Source organism: Oncorhynchus keta, chromosome 11 (genome assembly GCF_023373465.1).
Source record: "Oncorhynchus keta strain PuntledgeMale-10-30-2019 chromosome 11, Oket_V2, whole genome shotgun sequence".
Taxonomy (NCBI): domain Eukaryota; kingdom Metazoa; phylum Chordata; class Actinopteri; order Salmoniformes; family Salmonidae; genus Oncorhynchus; species Oncorhynchus keta.
The window spans coordinates 45,175,199-45,199,379 of NC_068431.1; the positions used below are offsets into that span (position 1 = coordinate 45,175,199).

Below are 24,181 nucleotides of genomic sequence, written 5' to 3' on the forward strand. Positions count from 1 at the left end.
GTGGCTTGGATGGTAGGTAGCGCTTTTTCCTGAAAAGTCATGCGCATTGAACACACGTGTCCCCCTCAGTCTCATTGCACACCGAAGATGGCGGACGTTGAAAGTAAGTGGTCTGCAGCCCGTCTTTGCACAGCCAAACGGTACTATTTATATAGCTGGCTACAAGTGCTACGCAATGGGAGGTGTGTGAAGGATGTGTAGCTAGTTACGATGTTTATTTACTTGGAAATTGTTGCATGTTTTTAGCAGCACTGCTGCACCCTCAACATGGAGGCATGGTCAAATAGGCGGCCACGTTCGCAATAGCCTTTGCTGATCTAGTGTAAACCGTGTGACTATCCAACTAGCTAGGTCTATGGCATATTTATTTACCTGCGTATGCTCCCAGATGGTTTTGCAACCTTGCTGAATTTTGTTAGCAAAATGGCCAGCTAACTTTAGTTTGCTTAGCAAGTCGTAATGAGTAGCTAACCGTAGTAAATTGCAAGTAGATTAATATCTCAGTTAACTAGCTCGTTAATTTGGCATATCCGAGTTATGTGGCTGTTTGTAGATATACAAGTTGCTGTGAACGCTGGCATAGTACCTCGTTTGGTCAAATTGGCAGTAAAAGGCCTATTTTTTTAATACCATGTGCAGGCCGTGTCGGCCACGTGGGTGTGCCTCACCAAATCCAGTGTGGGCTTCCAATGATGGTGACTTGATGACTTTAACTACCGATAATTCTTACTCGTTATGTAACGATTTCTTCGTTGTCTGAAATAGCTCACAATAATGGTATGCGTATGGAGGTGAGATCTATTAGTTATCAACCACCACCTCTGAAAACGGGGGATCCCCTGTAGATAAACGTCGTGCCATGGAACGAAAAATGTAGTGAGTAGTAACGTGTATCTCTCTGTTTTTGCTTTCAAGTGAACTCTGCCAAAAAACAGAAGAGGAAGAAGGAAAGGACAGTTTCTGATGATCAAGTTGGGGTAAAGTCCTTATTATAGTTGTTATGCTCCAGTTGGCTAAAAGCTTCTCACTGTTATAGATTCAAATGGTATGAAAATGGTAGTGTATATTTTCCTAAATATATATCTTTTTTTTTTTTTTACAGGATATTCAGGAGAGTGGTGATTTCCTCATCAAACCAGAGTCCAAAGTTGCCAGTCTGGACACATCTCAGTGGCCATTGCTGTTGAAAGTGAGTTTTCTTTGTGCTTGTCATCTATCTGTAGAAGCAGGATGCTGTATCTGAAGTGATGAACTTGTTTATCCATTCGCTGAGTGCTGCTGGGCCCTGGCATTGCAGCCTCCCGTGTCTGTTCTTGACTCAGGGGGTTCAGCGGCCTGACTCTATGCTTTTGTCCCCAGTGTTCTACTGGGGTAACTGTTGGGGCAGGTGTGCTGATGCGTGTGTCAAGGGCCCGGTCACAACTAAGACGAGCGTAAACTCCTGATCACATGCACGTCCCTTTGCTGTTACATTTAGTTACTTGTAACTGTAATTAGTTTGTTTAATTCTAACTCATTGTGTTGCAGAATTTTGACAAACTCAACATTCGGACAGCTCACTACACACCTTTGCCAAATGGCTCAAACCCTTTGAAGAGGAGCATTCAGGATTATGTTCGGTAACTCTTGGTTCTTAATTGTTTTTTTTGCGTCATTTTTTTTTATGAAGCCACATGATGAATGTAAATAGATTGCACTAGCACTATGTGCAAAGATGACTTCTTATCTATCACCCTTGTCTGATGGCTCTACATGGATGCATTTGAAAGTATTGACGTCTTGTCTGTGATTTGATTTTGCTCCTCTTCTCTAACCCCATGTCGATCCATGTGATGTGCAGGACAGGCTTCATCAACTTGGACAAGCCTGCAAATCCCTCCTCTCATGAGGTGGTGGCCTGGATCCGACGTATCCTGCGAGTGGAGAAGACTGGCCACAGTGGCACCCTGGACCCCAAGGTGACCGGCTGCCTCATTGTGTGTGTGGACAGAGCCACACGACTGGTCAAGTCCCAGCAGAGTGCAGGTGAGTCGCCTTGTAAACCCAACCCCTTCCTGCTCGGACTGTTTACCTCCTGCTGGTTATGTAAACACATTAAGATTGGCCACTCCTTACTACTCTTCTGCCGTCTGTTTCAGGCAAAGAGTATGTGGGAATTGTTCGGCTGCACAATGCTATTGAGAATGAGCACACACTTGCTAGGGTAAGTTAATAGTTTGTCTTGTCTTAGCATGGCTCAGCGTTTTAATTTAACTGTAAAATTATACCTTTTCATATGAAGGTTTTTGACATGGACGTGAGATGATGAACGTGTTTATCCATTCTCTGAGTGCTTGCTAGGGTCCTGCTTTCTCTGTGGTGCGCATGTCTGTTTTAGACATGCGTGTCTGCTGTGTCCCGGGATCCACTCTGCCACCTCAGTGTTCTACTGGGGCAGCTTATGCTGGAGACAGGGGCAGGACTGGAGGGCCCTGCGATAACAAAGACGAGTTGACACACCTGATCACACATTAGAAAGGAAATGGGTGATATACCCGTGTTTTGGGAGTTCGTGGTTAATCCAATACTTATTTTTTTCTCTCTCTTTTTCTTTTAGGGAATTGAAACCCTCACAGGTGCTTTGTTCCAGCGACCACCTCTCATCGCAGCCGTTAAGCGCCAGTTGAGAGTTAGGACCGTTTATGAAAGCAAACTCATTGAGTATGACCCAGAGAGGAGATTGGGTAAGGAATCGAATGCATTATTTCCTCATGCTCTGGGGGGCGGGGGCGTACTTTTAATACATGAAATTCAATATCATTAAACTAGAAGCTGTTAGCATAGAGATAATAAACTAACCGTGCTTGTTGCAGGTATTTTCTGGGTGAGCTGCGAGGCGGGGACCTACATCAGGACCCTGTGTGTCCACCTGGGGCTCCTCCTGGGTGTTGGTGGTCAGATGCAGGAGCTGAGGAGAGTTCGCTCTGGTGTTCTGGGAGAGAGGGTGAGTCGCACCTCTTTCTCAATCCTTTGGCTGTGTCTTGTCAGTGGTTAAATTGAAGTCCAATGTGTTGAGTTCAACTCTGGGCCTCTCCCCAGTTCTGGTAATTATTTATTGGCACAGAAATGGCATAGTGGCTCTGAGTAGGAAGTAGATATGCCCAGCCACTTGATTCCACTCTAGCCAGCATGTTATGGAAATTATATTTAGGCCTGTGTTCTGTTTGTGTCATGTAATTTCAATGTTGGAACTTGTTCTCTGCAGGACAACCTGGTGACCATGCACGATGTGCTGGATGCTCAGTGGCAGTATGACCACAACAAGGACGAGACGTACCTGCGCAGAGTCATCTACCCACTGGAGAAGCTTCTGGTGTCGCACAAACGTTTGGTCATGAAAGACAGTGCAGTGAGTGATTTCGGCCTTGTAATTGATAGTCTGGGTGTCATTTTCAAACTGACCTTGTTTAGAGGACTGAACATGTCTTTAAATAAACTGTGGTTTATTTTCTCCCCAGGTGAATGCGATCTGCTATGGAGCGAAGATAATGTTGCCTGGTGTCCTACGATATGAGGATGGCATTGAGATGAACCAAGATATTGTGGTGATAACAACCAAAGGAGAGGCCATTTGTATAGGTGAGCAATAGAAATATGCTGTTCTGCAAAGCAATTGGGAGGTTTTTCCAAAAGGCCACATGATGATCTCATAGGCGGCATTAGCGCTTTGTGCAAAGATGACCTATTATCTATCACCCTTGACTGATGGCTTTGAAAAACCACATTTTCTCCATATACATCTTTTATGTTCGTGTCTGAAGTTTCCCCCTTTGATTTTTCAGCTACTGCCCTCATGACTACTGCAGTGATCTCCACGTGTGACCACGGTGTCGTGGCCAAGATAAAGAGGGTCATCATGGAACGCGACACCTACCCCCGCAAGTGGGGCTTGGGGCCCAAGGTATCACCTCTAGTGCAAGCTACTGGAAGTCTTCCCATTTTGCAACTTTATGCATTTAGTGCACATTGTTATTCTTCTTACTAGTAAGATTTTGATTTGTAATGAACAGGCCAGCCAGAAGAAGATGATGATCCAGAAGGGACTGCTGGACAAACGCGGCAAAGCCAACGACAGCACTCCATCAGACTGGAAGGATGGCTACGTAGATTACAGGTGTGAAGCCAGTCTAACAGGCGCTTGATAGAGCAGGGGTGTTGAAACCTACATGTTCTGATTCTAGTCAGCAGACGGTTATCCCTTTCTGGTCTGCCCCGTGGTCTCTGAGGGAGTCAGTCTGCAACATCAACTCTCATAGCTCAGCAGAGGTCTGGTCATCCGTTCTGTATGTCTGGCAGCTGAGCTGTGTGCACATGCATAGCTATTATTTCCCATCCATGTGGGTTAACTTGTGAGGAGCTTGATGACTAGTTTGTGGATGTAGGTGTATTTGTAAATTAAATAAGGTATGCGTCTGAAACAGTGAGACGTGTTGCCTTCTCATTTTCAGTGCGTCCAAGCCCAAGGCTGAAGAAACCGGCAATGGGGACGCGAAGGTATGCTAACATAAGTTTATACTCGGGTATTGCTGGCCACAGGAGGCTGCTGAGGGGAGAACGGCTCATAACTATGTCAGGAACGGAGCAATGGAATGGCATCAAACACCTGGAAACCGTGTTTGATACCTTCCACTAATTCCACTCCAGTCGTTACCACGGCCCCGTTGTCGCCAATTAAGGTGCCCCCAGCCTCCTGTGGTATTGGCACATGCCAAATAAGCAGTTTATTCCACATAAATTAAGCTCATGAGATGGAGTAAATGACAATTTCTCAATCTTTCAGAGGAAGAGGGAAGACAGTGATAGTGATGCTGCGGCAGCCTCTGCATCTTCCACTCCATTGGCAGAAGACCCCAAGAAGGAGAAGAAGAAGAAAAAGAAGGAAAAAAAGCAAAAACTGGAGCAGCCAGCTGCAGAGGCGGCGGAGCCAGCAGCAGAGACCGAAGGAGAGGTGGGTTTCTGCTGCTGGCCAGACTGGACAGCTGTATAATCTTGTGGCTAGAGAAATTCTGGTCGTAGCAAGGGACATACTGACATGTTTTTCGGCGGTAGTTTTTCAGTAACTATACTGGTAATGTACAGTGAGTTAATAATGTGCCATGCCTACGAGTGCACAACCAGTGCAGACAGTTATCCCTTTCCAACCTGCCTGTGGCTTCAGAGGGAGTCGGTCTGCTACATTATTGGGGGTGTGAGTCATTCGAGCATGTGAGCATCCGGTCATGTTGGGTCCTTACATTTTCCACATCTACTTTGTTAGCAAGTCGCTACAGCCAACATGCACTTAAACTGCAGAGAGCATTTTCCCTTAACTTTGAATTGCTTTCAACATTTACCCAAAGAATAACAAATCTCCTTATGCGCAGGTGGGCGAGAGTGCCAAGAAGAAGAAAAAGAAGAAGAAGAAGGAAGCGGATGCAGAAGCGGAGTGAAGAGCTTATGGACAATGAAAGGACCGTAGAATTGTGAGGGTCCAGAATGTGTGCCTGCAGATATTTATCCTACAGATGCAGCTGAAGAGACAGCAGGCGGGGCAAGAACCGAGTAACATTTTTTGTTTTGTTAATCTGTCCAGAATGACCACAAATGGCGAATCATAAGGAGCTAGTCTTATGATCATACAGTTGTGACATCTCAACTAGAGCCATTCAGGCCCTACCCATGCCTGTGACATTGTCTACCCATATCTGGGACTTTCAGGCCTTTACCCTACCCAGGCCCGATTGCTGCTTTCACATTTAAAGCCCGGCCCTACCTGAAATCAGAAGTAACTTCCTCTGTTAATAAATCCATTAGCGACTTCTCTCTGTCACTCAGTCCCTGGGCACAAGGCAGCTGGCTCTACATGCACTCTGTGAATATCCACAGCAGCGGCTCCACTTAAGCTTCCCTGCTCAATAATCGAGACCTGTTAAGTACTTTTGTCACACTAAACTCCAACTCAAGAAACATTTATTTTCTGTGAAATAAATCTCTCCTGGTGTTTATTTGCGGTTGAAGCACTTCTGACACAATGTTCCGACTTTAGTCCGATGTGACTAATGTGCAGCAGAGCACTAGCAAGTGGCCCAGCTTAACATGTTAGTGATCAATTTAGTGCTACCCATACCCTAGTTATTTTGAGGGAAACACAGGCCCAAACCTGATGTATAATGTCGTGGTTGGGTAGCAGAGCCCTGATTTCAACAATCCCTGTATGACCTTGCTTTTGTACTCAAATCTTGTTTTTACGTGTTTTAACTACTGTCCCTATGTGGACTTTGGTTTACTCTGGGCGTACCCTCGACTGTGTGAAATGCCACGGGCAGTTTTTTTATATTGTACTGTAAATACAAATGAGCTGTAAACATAAATTGTCATTTGAAATGAAATGTTTTTTTGTTATGCTGCCGTTGTCCTGTCTACCCAGTGTCTAGGATCTGAGGCTATTTTCTGCAGTATGATGACTTGCAGGGGGAGAGGTAGAATAATTGAGTTTCGTATTCAGAAGTACTTTTCACACCAACTGATGGTGAAACATGACCAGTAATATGGTGTAGGAGGGAAATTGAATTCAGTTTGAAAGTGCCTTACATATGCGGTATACCTTTCTGAGCTGAGACCATTTAATGAGGTCAACAAAATCATTCACGAGGAACCTTGACAATTTAATGTAGAACACACATTTTCCCTGTATTTTAATACATGACCATATGGACAATATAGTTACGTGACATTTCATGACACCCTGTTTACAATTGAACCCGAGATAAGGATACTGATGATGAAACCCTGTCAGGTAGTGTTACGTTCACAGTAGTGGTCCTCTATGCATTCACATGCTAATAATCAGCTGCAGTCATATGGCACCCATCATTCAGCACCTGAAAAGCCAGAAGCACTAAGCTCTTACAAAGATGTAAAATATCCCTTTGTGGTGAGTTTAATTCTACTTTCTGAAATAAAATGGTATCGTCTGTATTGCTTTTTTTTTTATGCACTTGTGCAAAACTTGACAGCAACCATAGCGATTAGCTGCTACCCAAACCTGGTGGTGTATCAGTAATGCGTGGCCAGGTCTTGTGATATTAAAGCAGTTTTGTTAGACTGTTCTTCGGGGGTACACGGGTCAGTAGACCCAGGAAACTGGCACCCATTGTGGGGTGGAAGTGGCTTGCTCTATGGCCGCCTCCACTCCTTTCACACTCTCATCAACATCGTTGTTAACCAGCAGCACATCAAAGAAGTGTCTGTAGGTGGAGTGGATGGCATCTGACTCCTTCTGGATCGACTGCACAGCTTCCGACTACAAGAAAAGGGACAGAGATGTTTCAGACTCCTGATATTTTCAGGACTTCATTACTTATTAGAAAGGTTGATATGGTATAAATGGTGCATTTTGAAAGGTCCTCAACAAATAGCCAAAATTCCTGGATGTAACGAATGAGCAGTATTGTACCTGGGTAGCTGAGTTGGTAGGTGCAATGAACACCACTAGAGGCGCAAAGTCTGCCGTCCGCAAAAGTTTCAATGTCTTGATCACAAGGAAAAATAAGCACCATGTTATTCATCTGACACAAATTAATTGCAATGCTAACCAACAGTTTCTTTTTAATACACTATACATACAAATGTATGTGGACACCCTTTCAAATGAGTGGATTCAACTATTTCAGCCACACCCTTTGCTGACAGGTATATAAAAATAGACAAACATTTGCAGTAGAATGGCCTTCCTGAACAGCTCAGTGACTTTCAACATGGCACTGTCAGGTAGGATGCCAACAAGTCAGTTTATCAAATTTCTGCCCTGCTACACCGGTCAATTGTAAGTGCTGTTATTGTGAAATGGAAATGTCTAGGAGCAACAACGGCTCAGCCGCGAAGTGGTAGGCCACACAAGCTCACAGAACAGGACCACCGAGTGCCGAAGCGCGTAAAAGTTTGTTTTCGGTACAAACACTCAATACCCGAGTTCCACATTTCCTCTGGAAGAAACGTCAGAACTGTTCATCGGGAGATTCATGAAATGGGTTTCTATGGCCGATCAGCGCAAATCATCATGCGCAAATACAAGAGTCGACTGGAGTGGTGAAAAACTTGCCGCCCTTGGACTCTGGAGCTGTGGAAACGTGTTCTCTGGAGAGATGAATCACACTTCACCATCTGGCAGTCCGACAGACTTATCTGGGTTTGGTGGATGCCAGGAGAACACTACCTACCCCAATGCATAGTGTCAACTGTAAACTGTAACTGTAAAGTTCGGTGAAGGAGGAATAATGGTCTGGGGCTGTTTTTCATGGTTTGGCCCCTTAGTTCCAGTGAAGGGACATCTAAATGCTACAGCATACAATGACATTCTAGACCATTCTGTGCTTCCAACTTTGTGGCATCAGTTTGGGGAAGGCCCTTTCCTGTTTGAGCATGACAATGCCCCCGAGCACAAAGCGAGGTCCATACAGAAATAGTTTGTTGAGACCGGTGTGGAAGAACTTGACTGGCCTGCACAGAGCCCTGACCTGAACCCCATCGAACACCTTTGGGATGAATTGGAATGCCAACTGCGAGCCAGGCCTAATCGCCCAACATCAGTGCCCGACCTCACTAATGCTTTTGTGGCTGAATGGAAGCAAGTCCCCACAGCAATGTTCCAACATCTAGTGGAATGCTTTCCCAGAAGAGTGGAGGCTGTTCTAGCAGCAAAGAGGGGACCAACTTCATATTAATGCCCATGATTCCGGAATGAGATATTCAATGAGCGGGGTCCACATACTTTTGGTCATGTGTAGTGTATATTAAGTTCTATGCTTACCTGTGGCTCCACATCGAGCAGGGCAATTTTTCCTTGCTCATGGATCTTCTGGATAGTCTCCATTTTGGTTCCAAACATGAACCCCTGGAAGCTGCCATACTCCAGCAGCTCATTCCCAGTGATGCACTTGGTCATGGCGTCATTGGAGATGAAGTAGTACTCCTGCCCGTTCTCCTCATCCTTACGTGGGGGTCTGGTGGTGTCTGTTGTTTGGATCGAGCCCCAGTTAATGTAGGTTGGTGGATTTGGCAAAACCAAACAGAAGAGTGTTAGAAGTAAAGGTCATACTCACGTGGTGCGGGGTAGGCAAACTTCTCTGGGTATTTGGTCAGCAACGAGCTTTTGATGTGGCTCCTTCCTACACCTGGTGCGCCTGCAAAAGAGAGATTACAGAAGGCCAAGGGAGGTTATTATACTCACGTTTATTGTGATTTCAATTCGTTTTATGGCAGGCAGGTCTTGATTATGACGATGACATTGGGAGCTTACCAATAAGCACCAAGGTTTTTCTGCTGAAGGCAGGGAGCCGGACAACCTCTTCATAAGAAATCATGTCCAACTGGTCAAAGACTAACAAAAGGGAGAAAATAATACATGGGTGGTTTAAGGATCTAAACCAATCCCATGCCATGTAGAATACTTTATACATGTAGCTAGTATAGGTGGTTCTCAAGACTGTATTGGGTATAAACAAATAACAAGTGTTACTAGAGCTGTGCTTGGCCAGATACTTGTCTTTGCACTTCTTCTTCTTTCCAAAGGGGCTGCAGGATTGGGTGCCCTCTGTGGCCTTGCTTTTACTTGCCACCCGCCTGGAGCAGAGAGGAGAGACTTTTGGGGTTACGCACACACTGAAAACCTACTCTCACCTACAATCCATACAACGTTTTTTTTACCTCTAACACATTACCGCTATATTTTATTTGGAGCAAAGTGATCTTTCTTTTTTGGTTTAGAGCAAAGTGATGTTTCTTTTTTGGTTTAGAGCAAAGTGATGTTTCTTTTTTGGTTTAGAGCAAAGTGATGTTTCTTTTTTGGTTTAGAGCAAAGTGATCTTTCTTTTTTGGTTTAGAGCAAAGTGTGTTTTTAAGCGTCTGATGTTTTTGTTCAGGTTAAGGTCAGCTGATCCTAGGGGTTCCAGTACTTCAGATCCCAGGACTTTAGAGCAACTTTGAGGCAAAAGTTTTTAATTTTTTTTACTGGTAATCAGATGTGGATGGACTACTCTACTTTGCGGATCATACCATTCTTGAAGTTCTGGGGAGGGGATGATTCCAGCAAAGTCGGCAGTAGAGATGTCCACCTTGCCTTGCCACCAGTTTGGATCATGCTTGTTGATGATCTGAATGATGTTGCCCGTTTTGAACTTCAGCCCTGCTTCTTTGCATGGGATGAGGTCATCCTGGGCAGGGTCGTAGTCAAACTGAGCCCTCATGTACGTCTGTTGAGTAACACAGAACAGCTGCATACACAGAGATGGCTGAGAGGACATGATCTCCTTTGCTGGGAATTGGGCAAAACATTTTGGAATATGTGTATTGCGGTTAATATGGTCTTTGCAATGATTTATAGCACTGCAGTTTCCAGCATATGGCAGAATTGTATATTACTCTAAAATAAGGAGATAACTTACCTGTCTCAACAGCATCCTAGATGTTAGAGTTAGTTAGTAATCTATGAGTTAATGGGTCACAAACGCTTCCCGTGGTATTATGCTCTCTGACGCAACACACAGAGGACATAGTACCATCCACAGGAGTGATTTGGGCTCCAAAATCGTTTTCTATATAATTACCATATAGTTTAGGATAGGCTTAGTAGCCTATCCTAATTATAATTATATAGAAAACGATTTGCTGGATTAGTATCTATCAATGGGCAAAAAGCTTTACATTAGACTGCCATCACTGACCATACTACTCGAGCAGTTATCATAATGCCTGGACATGCTTCTTTTATTCTGGAATTGACAAACATGACTTTGGTTGAAGGGTTTGTCATTATGTTGTATAACACTGTTTTTCAATTAGTTCACATTTCAAATGAAACTCATATCTCGAAATGTTTCATCATTTTAGGTTGTAAGGCAGAACAATCATTAGCCACTGCCATAAATTGGGGGAGATGTGATGGCATAATGTGACCAGCAGATGGCAGAGTGAATGAAAAGTTGAACACTACCAATGTGTTTCAGTTCAGTTCGCCAGTCTAACATGAGTGATGATCTGTATATCCGGCCACTAGTGGAATCTAATGATTGCATAGTCACCTGTGTCTTTCATTGGCTTAAGGGGAGGATTCGCCTGACAAAGAACAAACTCTATTTAATAAAAAAGGATTTGGGAGAAGATATCATTGGAGGTACAGAAGGTACCGTATCTAAGATACGGTCACGTTTCAAGCATGGTATCGTAGAAAAAGAACATTAACACTGTGGAACCCAGTTTATTTGTCTTATTACAATGGTGGTAGTGAATAATAATTCACCAATTTGCTGATACGGTCTAAAGATAATAGGAACAGTATTTAGATTACGTTATAGCACGTGAGTAGAGTAGGTTATGAGTCAATGGCACCAATAGGTGACTGAGGCCCTCTGTAATGACTGTCAACCTTTTGCAAACTAAAGGATGTACTATATATATATATATATATATATATATATACACACACATATATATAAAAAATATACAGTTGAAGTCAGAAGTGTACATACATCTTAGCTAAATACATTGAAACTCAGTTTTTCACAATTCCTGACATTTAATCCTAGTAAGAATTCCCTGTCAGTTAGGATCACCACTTTATTTTAAAGAACGTGAAATGTCAGAATAATAGTAGAGAGAATTACTTATTTCAGCTTTTATTTATTTCATCACATTCCCAGTGGGTCAGAAGTATACATACACTCAATTAGTATTTGGTAGCATTGCCTTTAAATTGTTTAACTTGGGTCAAACATTTCGGGTAGCCTTCCACAAGCTTCCCACAATAAATTGGGTGAATTTTGGCCCATTCCTCCTGACAGAGCTGGTGTAACTGAGTCAGGTTGGTAGCCCTCCTTGCTCACACATGCTTTTTCAGTTCTGTTCACAAATGTTCTATAGGATTGAGGTCAGGGCTTTGTGATGGCCACTCCAATACCTTGACTTTGTTGTCCTTAAGCCATTTTGCCACAACTTTGGAAGTATGCTTGGGGTCATTATCCATTTGGAAGACCCATTTGCGACCAAGCTTTAACTTCCTGACTGATGTCCTGAAATGTTGTTTCAATTTATCCACATAATTTTCCTGCCTCATGATGCCATCTATTTTGTGAAGTGCACCAGACCCTCCTGCAGCAAAGAACCCCCACAATATGAAGCTACCACCCCTGTGCTTCATGGTTGGGATGGTGTTCTTCAGCTTGCAAGCATCCCTCTTTTTCCTCCAAACACAACGATGATCATTATGGCCAAACAGTTCTATTTCTGTTTCATCAGACCAGAGGACATTTCTCCAAAAAGTACGCTCTTTGTCCCCATGTGCAGTTGCAAACCGTAGTCTGGCTTTTTTTATGGCAGGTTTGGAGCAGTGGCTTCTTCCTTGCTGAGTGGCCTTTCAGGTTATTTCGATATAGGACTCGTTTTACTGTGGATATAGATACTTTTGTACCTGTTTCCTCCAGTATCTGCACAAGGTCCTTTGCTGTTGTTCTGGGATTGATTTGCACTTTTCGCACCAATGTACGTTCATATCTAGGAGACAGAACGCGTCTCCTTCCTGAGCGGTATGACGGCTGCGTGGTTCCATGGTGTTTATACTTGCGTACTATTGTCTGTAGAGATGAACGTGGTACCTTCAGGCGTTTGGCAATTGCTCCCAAGGATAACCAGACTTGTGGAGGTCTACAATTATATTTCTGAGGTCTTGGCTGATTTCTTTTGATTTTACCATGATGTCAAGCAAAGAGGCAGTGAGTTTGAAGGTAGGCCTTGAAATACATCCACAGACACACATCCAATTGACTCAAATTATGTAAATTAGCCTATCAGAAGCTTCTAAAGCCATGACATCATTTTCTGGAATTTTCCAAGCTGTTTAAAGGCACAGTCAACTTAGTGTATGTAAACCTCTGACCCATTGGAATTGTGATACAGTGAATTATAAGTGAAATAATCTGTCTGTAAACAATTGTTGGAAAAATGACTTGTGTCATGCACAAGTCGATGTCCTAACCGACTTGCTAAAACAATAGTTTACAAGACATTTGTTTGTTAACAAGACATTTGTGGAGTGGTTGAAAAATTAGATTTATTGACTCCAACCTAAGTGTGTGTAAACTTCCGACTTCAACTGTACCTGCAGTATTTCTCTGATGAAATAATTTGGGATATCATGGCAGAACTAGTCTAACAATGAGCATAATAACGCTGCTTGAATAGTAACCATTTCTTTGATTATGCATGCAATTGAAATTAGACTTAAGGGTTAAAAAAATAAATAATAATTCAGTCCAGATAGTGATTATAGCCAAGTCCATTCAGGGAAAGGGGAAGTGTGCACATTCATTGGGTCATTTATTGGCTTACCTCACACACAAGAGAGCACCGTGGCTGGTTGGGGATGATTTTCATTGTGACTACTCCGTTGGTATCTTTCTGTAATGGGAGGATGGCAACCATTTTACTTACACTCCACACTATCAAAACTAGGATTGTGAGATTGCAACATGTCACCCATTCTCTCAGGGGCAGAATGCGCTTCAGCATATTTTTCTTTGTTAAAATAGAGACAGTAGGGACTCGCCAAGATCTTTTGTAGCTGGTCGACAGATTGGTTGGCCACACTCGTTCCATTGATCTCTGCTATTTCATCCCCTTCATGTAGGGAACCTGGAGAAGGACAGGAAATAATCAGCACCGGTACAGAATAACCAGTATGGCCAGAGAGAGTTATCAGGCAAGTAACCAATGTCTATTTTCCATACAAGTATGGGGATAATGTGGCTGTTCTAATACAAATTCATTCAAATCACTTCAGTATGTTCGCCGATGTGGTTGAGTTCTGTACCTTGTCTATGTATCATTCCCCCATGTAATATTCTGGCCACAGTGCACTTCTGTTTTCCATTAAATTTCAGAGTCACCCCCTAAAGGCAAAAAAAACATGAAAACAGCACACATCAACCCATCTTCAAAATGACAGAGTGAGTCACAGAGATAGAGGAGAAATGGGGAAGCGGAAGAGGAGAGATGGGGAAGCGGAAGAGGAGAGATGGGGAAGCGGAAGGGGAGAGATGGGGAAGCGGAAGAGGAGAGATGGGGAAGCGGAAGAGGAGAGATGGGGAAGCGGAAGAGGAGAGATGGGGAAGCGGAAGAGGAGAGATGGGGAAGCGGAAGAGGAGAAATGGGGAAGCGGAAGGGGAGAGATGGGGAAGCGGAAGGGGAGAGATGGGGAAGCGGAAGAGGAGAGATGGGGAAGCGGAAGAGGAGAGATGGGGAAGCGGAAGAGGAGAGATGGGGAAGCGGAAGAGGAGAGATGGGGAAGCGGAAGAGGAGAGATGGGGAAGCGGAAGAGGAGAGATGGGGAAGCGGAAGAGGAGAGATGGGGAAGCGGAAGGGGAGAGATGGGGAAGCGGAAGAGGAGAGATGGGGAAGCGGAAGAGGAGAGATGGGGAAGCGGAAGAGGAGAGATGGGGAAGCGGAAGAGGAGAGATGGGGAAGCGGAAGAGGAGAGATGGGGAAGCGGAAGAGGAGAAATGGGGAAGCGGAAGAGGAGAGATGGGGAAGCGGAAGGGGAGAGATGGGGAAGCGGAAGGGGAGAGATGGGGAAGCGGAAGAGGAGAGATGGGGAAGCGGAAGGGGAGAGATGGGGAAGCGGAAGAGGAGAGATGGGGAAGCGGAAGGGGAGAGATGGGGAAGCGGAAGGGGAGAGATGGGGAAGCGGAAGAGGAGAGATGGGGAAGCGGAAGAGGAGAGATGGGGAAGCGGAAGAGGAGAGATGCGGAAGAGGAGAGATGGGGAAGCGGAAGGGGAGAGATGGGGAAGCGGAAGAGGAGAGATGGGGAAGCGGAAGAGGAGAGATGGGGAAGCGGAAGAGGAGAAATGGGGAAGCGGAAGAGGAGAGATGGGGAAGCGGAAGGGGAGAGATGGGGAAGCGGAAGGGGAGAGATGGGGAAGCGGAAGAGGAGAGATGGGGAAGCGGAAGGGGAGAGATGGGGAAGCGGAAGAGGAGAGATGGGGAAGCGGAAGGGGAGAGATGGGGAAGCGGAAGGGGAGAGATGGGGAAGCGGAAGAGGAGAGATGGGGAAGCGGAAGAGGAGAGATGGGGAAGCGGAAGAGGAGAGATGCGGAAGAGGAGAGATGGGGAAGCGGAAGAGGAGAGATGGGGAAGCGGAAGGGGAGAGATGGGGAAGCGGAAGGGGAGAGATGGGGAAGCGGAAGAGGAGAGATGGGGAAGCGGAAGAGGAGAGATGGGGAAGCGGAAGAGGAGAAATGGGGAAGCGGAAGAGGAGAGATGGGGAAGCGGAAGAGGAGAGATGGGGAAGCGGAAGGGGAGAGATGGGGAAGCGGAAGGGGAGAGATGGGGAAGCGGAAGAGGAGAGATGGGGAAGCGGAAGAGGAGAAATGGGGAAGCGAAAGGGGAGAGAAAGACAGAAAGGGAATTAGCGAGACATAAAAAGAGAGGAATTGGCATCTGAATGATTTTTACCATGGGCTCTGAGGGATTTTTTTCAAACGCCACCTCACGCATCCTAGTTGGCTCAGTTCCGTTCATGTGACCAGCACTGCCGTTGGTGTATACTTCTGCTCCTTTTGTCTCATAGGCTGGCATGACCCCCTATGGGAAAACATATCAAGACTCCACATCAACAGGCACAGGAGATGGAATCATTGACAATAGGATACTGGGGTGAAAAACTCACTGTGAACACAACTGCAGTGTGCTCCTATAAAACATGGAATTTTGGATTATCAACTTGACAAAATGTCATAATCCGTCCAAAACAGCCACGTTTGCAGGGTTACTAGATGTCAATGGTTGTCCCTATTTGTTGTAGAAATTGTGGAACAATGCAATCATGGAAAAGCCTTTCTCATGCAAAGCACCCAAACAACTCAAAAGCATTGCCAGTTGCAGCAATACAGCTGTTTGTTTACTAGGAATAGAGTTCAGCATTCTGATCATCTGATGTCAGATTATTTGAACATTGGCATTTCTAGTGGCATTATTAAAAGCTTTTTTCGGCTGTGTCCCAAGAGCCATGTTTAATTCGCAGTTTCAGCATCTGTTCAGGGTTGAAAATTAACTCCGCATTTTCACCAGCTCATTAGGCAGGGACAACCCATATCCGCTGCTCTGGTTCACCTGCTAAAAGATTGCCATGGCTACGCCTGAGTGAGATCCTGTTTCAAAGAAAAGTATTGATATGAACAAACAAATCCCTCGTAAAGATTATGACATCCATTACAGCGACACATAGCAACCCTGGCCACTTGACCACTGTCTGGCTGCAAGAACACTGAGCTGTGTGTAATGTAACTCAAAGGAATGTGGCCTTTGCTGATGATCCCTCACCTCCACTCCACCCATTCCATTTCAGCGATGTGCAAACCAGGTTTGATTGAATACAAATGCCAAACGCTTAAGTACACCAAAGTACTCTATGCGAATGACCTTTCTATGACCTTGAAATACCACAGCAGCTAATTCAAAACAGGGATCCAAAAGTAGGCCATGAAATGATTTAAAGCAGATTGGAGCCTTTCCTTTCCACTCCACACATGGAGAGGATAATAGAAGAAGACCAGTCCAGATGGGACCTCCCGTGGGATTTGGCCTGCTCTGTTGTGCGGATGTCCCTCCATTAAACACAGTGCGGCACAAGCTTTTATCACACTGCCTAATTCACATTTACTGCTCTCACCCCCAAGCCCCATGGGCATTATCACATTACTAGCCCTGCCAGGGATGAGTAAAACCACTCAGGTGGACAGCCATCAGACTAATCTAGCCCCTGACTGTTCTGTACATGGACCCCTGGGTGACAAAGGTTACTTACCACCTGTAAGGTGCAGTAATGGAATTAAGCCTCCTACGCTCCCTGATGGAACACGCTGCCAGCTCCAGCGGTGTGAGTTTGTTTAATGCAAAGCTCTGTGGCTTGAGAGACGCTATCTAACGTAGATACGTTTGAGTATCTTTTAACAGATAACTGCAAGTGTCCCTTCAATGTTGACGATCTTAAGCTCTATGGGGGACATGGAACGTAATAATATTAGTTCAGAGAAATCCAATGGTGCCTTTGTCAACCACGTAAACAACTTCTCTTTTTAGATGAGCTGATCATTTGTTCAATGTGCTTGACCACATCCCACTGACACAAGTTCATTCGCAATGACTCTTGACAGCTTTGTTTGGTTTCCACAATTATCAGCTCACCGAAACATAATTAGGCCTCTAAGAAGGGGGTAATCTGTCATAGTTCTGTATACGAATAGGAATCAATACGCCGGTAGTCTTGTCTAGTGCAGTCAGATCCACTGACTAAAGAACGGATGATGGCAGTGATGTCTTTGAGGGAAAACAACAAGGCCATAAAAATGACTAACAACTCCAATGGCATAATATTTTCACAAAGCAATGTTCCTTTATCTTATCGGTTTTAGTCTCTCCTTGTCCCTTGTAACCGAGTGGGTTATCATTAGTGTGTGTTCTATGTGCCACAATGGCATATTATATTATTGAAAAATCGTGTGGAGGTTTTAGGACAAGGTCTAGTATGCCTATTTCTATGTTCAACAACCCCTAAAAAAAACTCCTGAAGTTGTCTGCCTCGGACGAACCACGAGGACAGATGGGTTTTGAACAAAGATGGAAAGCAAACTGTCAAACTTGTTACCGCTGTTACTTATAGACTGACCCTTCACCCAACCACTTTGACTGGGTCTAAACATGCATTGTTGTCTTGGCCATTAGCCAAAGAACAACTTTTTTGATGTTTGTCTGTTCTCCCCATTTTTTGGAGGAACTGTGTACACTATCTCACTATGCACACGCCCAGGCTCAAACAAACTGGGTGTGGGGAGCCTTGAGAAAAATGCTGAGGTAGGGAAAATTGAACACTGATCCTGACCATACCTTCCCTGACTGAGAATGACAAAAAGGATACTGTCAAAGCCTGACACAGGCCCATTTGTCTTTCAACACAAACCCCAGTAGGCTGTGGATTCTTTCCGACATTTTGAATAGACTTGAACGTTAAAACAGCAATGACCGAGGACAGATGTTAAGATTCTGTGCCCTGTTTGGTGCTGCTGCCACTGGCCATGGGGAGTGTGTGTGTGTGTGGGGGGGGGGGCTAATCATGGGAGATTCCTCTTCTCTACGGAAGATACATTCCCGGAAACGCAGAAAGGTCACACACACACACACACACTAGGCTCAACACCATGTGGACTCGTCTGCAGTGTTCTAGTAAAAGCCTAGAGGGGTCTTGTGGTCAATGTGAGTAAACACGTTGTTTACTCTGCAACATAATACTGATATTACAGGAGACCAGTACCAGGAGTGTAGAAATAGTGTCTGTCATAACACATCAGCACATCATTGTAGTGGAACACTCTTCAGACTGGATCCAAGGTAAACACTGAAAACATCCCCATAGGGCCATAGAGCGCAGTATGCTGCATGTTTACCAAGACGGACCTGTCCTGGCCTGTTTTGAAAGAAACTGGTAAGGGACACATGACAATAGTTTCACCATCATACAGGCAAAAAGGTTGAAGTTCATTAATCATATTGTTCAGCACACAGGACTAAGTCATAAAAGGACAGGCTCACCCAGTCTTCAATAAATCCCCCTACAAAGTGCTGACCTTGGTTAGACTGCGAAGGAAGTCACATGTTTAAAGGAAACTGACAGACTTTGGTCTAAAGGGTAACTGGTGTCATCTGAATAATGAATATTTTTAATAGCAGAAAACCGCCGAGGTCAGCTGAAGAACACACAGCACACGCATTTCTTGAACAAGCTTACTACAAAGTTGAAAAACGTTCCATTTTTGTTTTAATGATGACTCGGGTATACTTGGTTCCCACTATTACAAGCCGACCTTGGTGAACTGTCTGCCTACTGGGCCGTGATTTCAAGGTCATGTATAACTTAAAACATTTTTTTTTTTACCTTTATTTAACTAGGCAAGTCAGTTAAGAACAAATTCTTATTTTCAATGACGGCCTAGGAACAGAGGGTTAACTGCCTGTTCAGGGGCAGAACGACAGATTTGTACCTTGTCAGATCAGGGATATGAACTTGCAACCTTTCAGTTACTAGTTCAACACTCTAACCACTAGGCTACCCTGCCGCCCCAATTGAAGGCACTAGTTTTCTTGAAGCTTTTTTTGGAACTTCTCCAAAAGGGGAACCAAGGGTTTTTAACAAGATCCCGTTTCTATAGTTACAGCCAAGAATGAAAAAGGTGTGGGTCTAAAGTTTGGCTGTCAAACATACAACCCGCAGGTGGTTTGAGTTTAAAAAAAAGTATACGTTATATATAACTCAGTATACTTTAAAATGACTATCTTGCTGATTTTCAGTGCGGCCCTCCGGACCTCGTTGAAGACCGAATGTGGCCCCCGGGGCAAAATAAGTTTGACTCCCCTGGTCTAAAGTGAGACAGAAAAGGTACAGCCTTTTAATACCCAACACAGTTTGAAAGTTAGTTTACCTAGTGAGTAATCAACAGCCCAGTTAGAGCTAATTGGCCCAGCGTCGTCCGGGTTAGGGGAGGGTTTGGCCCGGGGTAGGCCGTGGTTGTAAAATAAGAATTTGTTCTTAACTGACTTGCCTAGTTAAATAAAGGTTCAATAAATACAATTCCAAAAGAGTCCTGTTACTATGTCATGTGAAATACAAAACTCGTTATGCTGTTAGTGTCAAATTAGGCAAACAGCCACTGTAGATATTATCAGTTTGACAAAGAGGGTAATCCTCCTCAACAGGTAACACAGTTTAACTATAGCATTATTACAAGTTTACAGCCGCTCATGGTACAATCCCTCCTAATGTCGCTTTAACAGAGTAAGCATTGTCAATCATCTTCTTTATCTCATAATGCTGAACTAGTCAACAGGACTCAGAAATACCGAATTATAAACCATAACATTTTTTAAAAACACTTCAGGCTCCAAAGTGCCAAAGTGGATTCAACTGTGGAGGTCCTTGGCACTCCCAGTCTCCCAGAAGAAAAACACTATGTTCTTCTGTGGCTTCCTACTCTCACTGCACTGAGCGGTGTCCGATTACGAGGAGGGCAGGGGGAGGGTCTCAGAGTCAAAGAAAAACAATCTGGTCTTAAAGCCTTTGGGTCTTTTGAACATGTGATTTCCTAGTTGGTGTTGACCCCTGACCTCAGTGTGTGAACAGCAGGCCTCTGGGAGTTGTAGTCATCCACCAGTGATGGAAGCTTGGTTATTGATGACTATTTATGACTCCCTGATAAAAATGAATGTTAAATACATTTAAAAAAAATTGAAGTGGGCAGGGGAGTAGTGTCAAAAACAACAGAGACTAAGGGCCATGTTCTGAATCAGCATCACAACACAGCGTTGTGTTGTGATGCTGTGTTGTGATGCTGTGTTGTGTTGTGATGCTGTGTTGTGTTGTGATGCTGTGTTGTGTTCTCTTTCATTCATCTGTGGTTCCCATCACCTAATCCAGTGACGATAACATTCATCTGTTATGTTGGAATGTAGGACATTTTTGTATTAATTTAGATAAGAAATGAACAGGAGGAATTACACCGGGTGCTGTGAATACACAATGTGAAAGACAGAGTGTTCCAGTGAAACAGCAACAACACAAGGTTGCTAGACAAATAGTTCAAGGTACAAACTGGATCTAATGTCTCTATAATCAAACCCTCCCAAACATACCAGGGCTAGGTTAGGGTAGATATCTAACCAATAGACTAACAACTATTGATCCATGAGACCTTGCAGGGCCACAGCGGTAAGGCTGCGTTTACACAGGCAGCACAATTCGGATCTTTTGCCACTACTTGGTTTTTTGACCAATCAGATCAGCTCTTTGGCCAATAATTGGGCAAAGGATCAGAATTGGGCTGCCTGTGTAAACGCAGCCTAAGGCAGCACATATCTGTGAGCCCCTCCCTATATCTAAACATAAATTATACAATAAATGGCATTCAAAATATAGAAGAAAATATGAGACAAGTTTCTGCCTACACTCACATATTGCTGTAGGCATTTTGTTTAGTCGAGCTCATGTTGGATGAGTCCCACTTGACAATAAGTTTTGCGAAAACATACCGTATGTATTTATATTGTAATTACAACTACAGGTACAGTGTGAAGTAGTGTGGTTGGTACTCTTTGTTACATAGTACTTATTATGTAGAATACACAGTTAACAAATGTAATGCATAATCATTTTGTAATTACACAACCTGCAAGCAGGTATCATCATTTCAAGTAAGCTTGATATAAAAAGCAGAGCAACATTATTCATGAGGACATGTCTTTTGGTTCAATGAGAGGATGAGAGCACGGAACATAACACAAGCACATCCGCAATGTTCCCGTGTCTGTCTGTCCCTGTTTTAACTGCTCCGATGAGACACGGGTTTAGGACGGGAGACATCGTGCATTAGGCAGACATTGCTGTGTGTCTATTTATAGAAAGCTGCAGTTCTTTAGCCTGGAAGATTAGGCTAGTGTCCAGTGAAACATGACTCAGCTTATGTAGTCTGCACACTCCAGGCAGCTAGCACATACGGGAAGCCTTATTCACACACAAGCAACACACACACACACAACGAATGAGACACCAGCACTCATCTCTACGATATTCTTAAGATAAGGTATTAGTTTGCCTCCTCAAAGCAGATATGATCCTGACTTGGCGACAGTCCAGATCTCACAATAGATGATGATTTCACATTTCAGCTTCTCCCTGAGGTACTGCTGCACCAGGTTATTACACCCGTTGCTGATGTCAGGGAAAAGTCTCCACGCAAGGCTTCCCCTTACCATGTCAAAGTTGCTACTAAGTCCTTGTTGGAAGTGTCATGGCTTCTTTCGAACTTGATTGCCTGGCTTACTCTATCACTCATTGGCTCCTTCTCTGATCAAGCAGAGTATTTGAACCCGTCATTCCACTTCAATAGAGGGGTGACACCACAGAGATCCTATTCAATTACTAGAGGCATGTGATATAGCAGAAATTGTGTTAGTAGAAAATATTGTCACCCCAAAATATTGTTGTATAATTGTTCAAAAAAGTTCATACGGGTTTTATACAAATTATCTGTATAAATAGCCTCTAAAATATATATATGTAAACAGACCATAAACGTCAAAATGTTTGTTTTCTTGGAACGCTGTGAGTGTTACAATGTCAGTACTTGATGTATTTACAAGTTGTCTAAATCCTGTCATCAACAGATTTCAGCCAGTGTAGGGCTGTGGATTGACTGCATTTAAAAAAATGGAATGTTGGCATTTTGGCAGTTCATTTGAATAATTCCTCTCAAACTGTCTGGCTATAGAGCAGATTATCTTCAAATTCATTGTTTTGCACAATATCTTATCACAGCACCAGCAAATCATGGTTGTCCAACTCCCAGACCAACATGGCTGACCTTTTTGACCATCATAAGAAGGTTAATGTCCATTCTAGTATTCTAATTCATAATTCTATGGGTGACCCATTCCTCAAGTAAATCCCCTCAAACTCCAGGCAGTAAAGGCGCTGCTATGCACCTTAGCCTTAGTCCTCTGAAACTGGCGAGGCCTATTGTACAATCATCACATACCAAGAAATCCCCACTTGAGACGGACAAAGGACAACCTCCTGCTTGCATCTAATAGGTACACCTGGCTCGGCAAGCAAACAAAGACAAGGACATGGGAATGCCATCCTGACCTAGGGGACCAACGGGACTGAGGGGATTAACGGTCTACTATAGTTATGCCTCATTAAGACGCTGATAGCATTAAGCCCTCCTCACCTGTGGGGTCAAAGGTCCATGGTGAAATGTGTGGTTGGAATGGGAGCCTACTACTACTGTAAGACCCTTACTTGACCTACGGAAGTCTTTCACAAATAATTAAGAAGACAGACGAAAATCCATATTAAAACATCCAGAACAGCTGCCTGCATCCCTTGACGCTCAGGGACGTTTCTAGCATTTTGGGGGCCCTAAGAAAGATTTGGCTGGGGGGCCCCCCCACCTCACCGTCCAAACATTTTAGTCGCCCCCCTCTTGGCGGAGGAGAGAAAACGTAGCAAATTTTAAAATACATTTCATGAGATTTTATTCATTTTCCCATGGGGTTGAGAGAAACATTTTGCAGTTTTAAAATACATTTCATGAGATTCTATTCATTTTGCCATGCGATGGAGAGAACATTTTGCTGTTTTGAAACGAATTGCCTGCAATTCTACACATTTTTCCATGACTCATGCCATGTTCATATGATATCTGAGTGAGAAAAACCAATAGGGGCCCCCTGGATGTCAGAGCCCTTAGGCACACAAGGTGCCTGGTCAGTAATTTGGCCAGAATTACTACAAGGTTTAGATAGCTAGCTAGATTAATTTACCTAGCAATCTATAAAATGTTAGCTGGCATGGGCTAATTGAGTGACTGTCGGTAACTGACATAACAAGAGGAAAACGTACACATTTGGTGCTTCTCCATTGAGATTTACCCACAGACCAGTGGGACGCCAATGTTTTAAGCTAATGTGTATAAGCTCTAGATTTGTTGCGTTTCCATCAGTAGTGTGTCACTTGAAGTGATACTGACAGCATGTTATCAACATGAAGTCTTATTCAAATCTGTTCATATACACCCCCCAGGAAGAATATGACACCTTCTTTGTTCATTTTCAGACACGCGAGCACTTAGATATGGTCATTTTCACATTTTCATGAATTCATCGAATGTTTGGGGATGACGTAGAGTAAGACATTTGTGGAGATTCTATATAAATATAGAGTGGGAAAGCAGCTGTGCATTTGGACAATTAATAGACACTGCAGTAAATAAAACCTAATAAAAAATTCTGTCTGCGCCATAGCCAATCAGAGCTACAGCAGGACTATATGTAAATAAGCCACTTGCCACACGGGCCTGGCATCATTCACTTTGAACTGGACTGTGTGTTTACAGGCAGTAGCAACAATGCGACTTTAGATCATTAGAACGCATTTGAATGGATTTCTGCAAATATGTACAGTAAATACCACAGGAGTCCTCTTACATTTGGGGACTTCACAGTCCTAGTGATCAAACAAACATGAAAAGGTAGGCTATCTCTCCCTAAGTTGCCTATGCACATCAA

At 43.9% G+C, this 24,181-nt stretch overlaps 2 protein-coding genes and 4 non-coding genes across 8 annotated transcripts in view; 5 read left to right on the plus strand and 1 right to left on the minus strand.

The window, feature by feature from the left end:
* Nucleotides 1-6,996, plus strand: LOC118390326 (H/ACA ribonucleoprotein complex subunit DKC1-like). Of its 3 annotated transcripts, none has more exons than XM_035780775.2 (15): nt 1-103; nt 916-977; nt 1,103-1,189; nt 1,528-1,619; nt 1,841-2,025; nt 2,139-2,203; nt 2,597-2,723; nt 2,853-2,983; nt 3,245-3,388; nt 3,498-3,618; nt 3,822-3,940; nt 4,050-4,153; nt 4,488-4,533; nt 4,820-4,987; nt 5,403-6,996. In XM_035780775.2, exons 1-15 carry the CDS (start codon nt 40-42, stop codon nt 5,466-5,468), a joined length of 1,581 nt encoding a protein of 526 aa, XP_035636668.1. In that variant the 5' UTR covers nt 1-39; the 3' UTR covers nt 5,469-6,996. The 3 variants fall into 3 exon arrangements, with proteins under 3 accessions (XP_035636668.1, XP_035636670.1, XP_035636669.1); XM_035780777.2 differs by lacking the exon at nt 1-103 and adding an exon at nt 161-182; XM_035780776.2 differs by lacking the exon at nt 1-103 and adding an exon at nt 564-695.
* Nucleotides 1,240-1,449, plus strand: LOC118390814 (small nucleolar RNA SNORD17). Its single transcript, XR_004827014.1, has one exon. It is a non-coding gene; the product is annotated as a small nucleolar RNA SNORD17 (small nucleolar RNA).
* On the plus strand, nt 1,669-1,748 carry LOC118390806 (small nucleolar RNA SNORD83). Its single transcript, XR_004827007.1, has one exon. It is a non-coding gene; the product is annotated as a small nucleolar RNA SNORD83 (small nucleolar RNA).
* Nucleotides 2,297-2,507, plus strand: LOC118390815 (small nucleolar RNA SNORD17). Its single transcript, XR_004827015.1, has one exon. It is a non-coding gene; the product is annotated as a small nucleolar RNA SNORD17 (small nucleolar RNA).
* Nucleotides 3,673-3,750, plus strand: LOC118390805 (small nucleolar RNA SNORD83). The gene has a single exon (XR_004827006.1). It is a non-coding gene; the product is annotated as a small nucleolar RNA SNORD83 (small nucleolar RNA).
* The window catches only part of LOC118390328 (55 kDa erythrocyte membrane protein-like), a 25,736-nt gene continuing 8,217 nt past the window's right edge, over nt 6,663-24,181 (minus strand). The window contains exons 2-12 of the mRNA XM_035780778.2: nt 15,521-15,649; nt 13,880-13,958; nt 13,616-13,701; nt 13,399-13,467; nt 10,072-10,268; nt 9,536-9,639; nt 9,317-9,397; nt 9,120-9,200; nt 8,828-9,030; nt 7,475-7,549; nt 6,663-7,321 (exon numbers count right to left, since the gene is read on the minus strand). Coding sequence (XP_035636671.1) covers nt 7,145-7,321; nt 7,475-7,549; nt 8,828-9,030; nt 9,120-9,200; nt 9,317-9,397; nt 9,536-9,639; nt 10,072-10,268; nt 13,399-13,467; nt 13,616-13,701; nt 13,880-13,958; nt 15,521-15,649 — 1,281 coding nt within the window. The 3' untranslated portion in view covers nt 6,663-7,144. The remainder of the gene's footprint in view (nt 7,322-7,474; nt 7,550-8,827; nt 9,031-9,119; nt 9,201-9,316; nt 9,398-9,535; nt 9,640-10,071; nt 10,269-13,398; nt 13,468-13,615; nt 13,702-13,879; nt 13,959-15,520; nt 15,650-24,181) is intronic.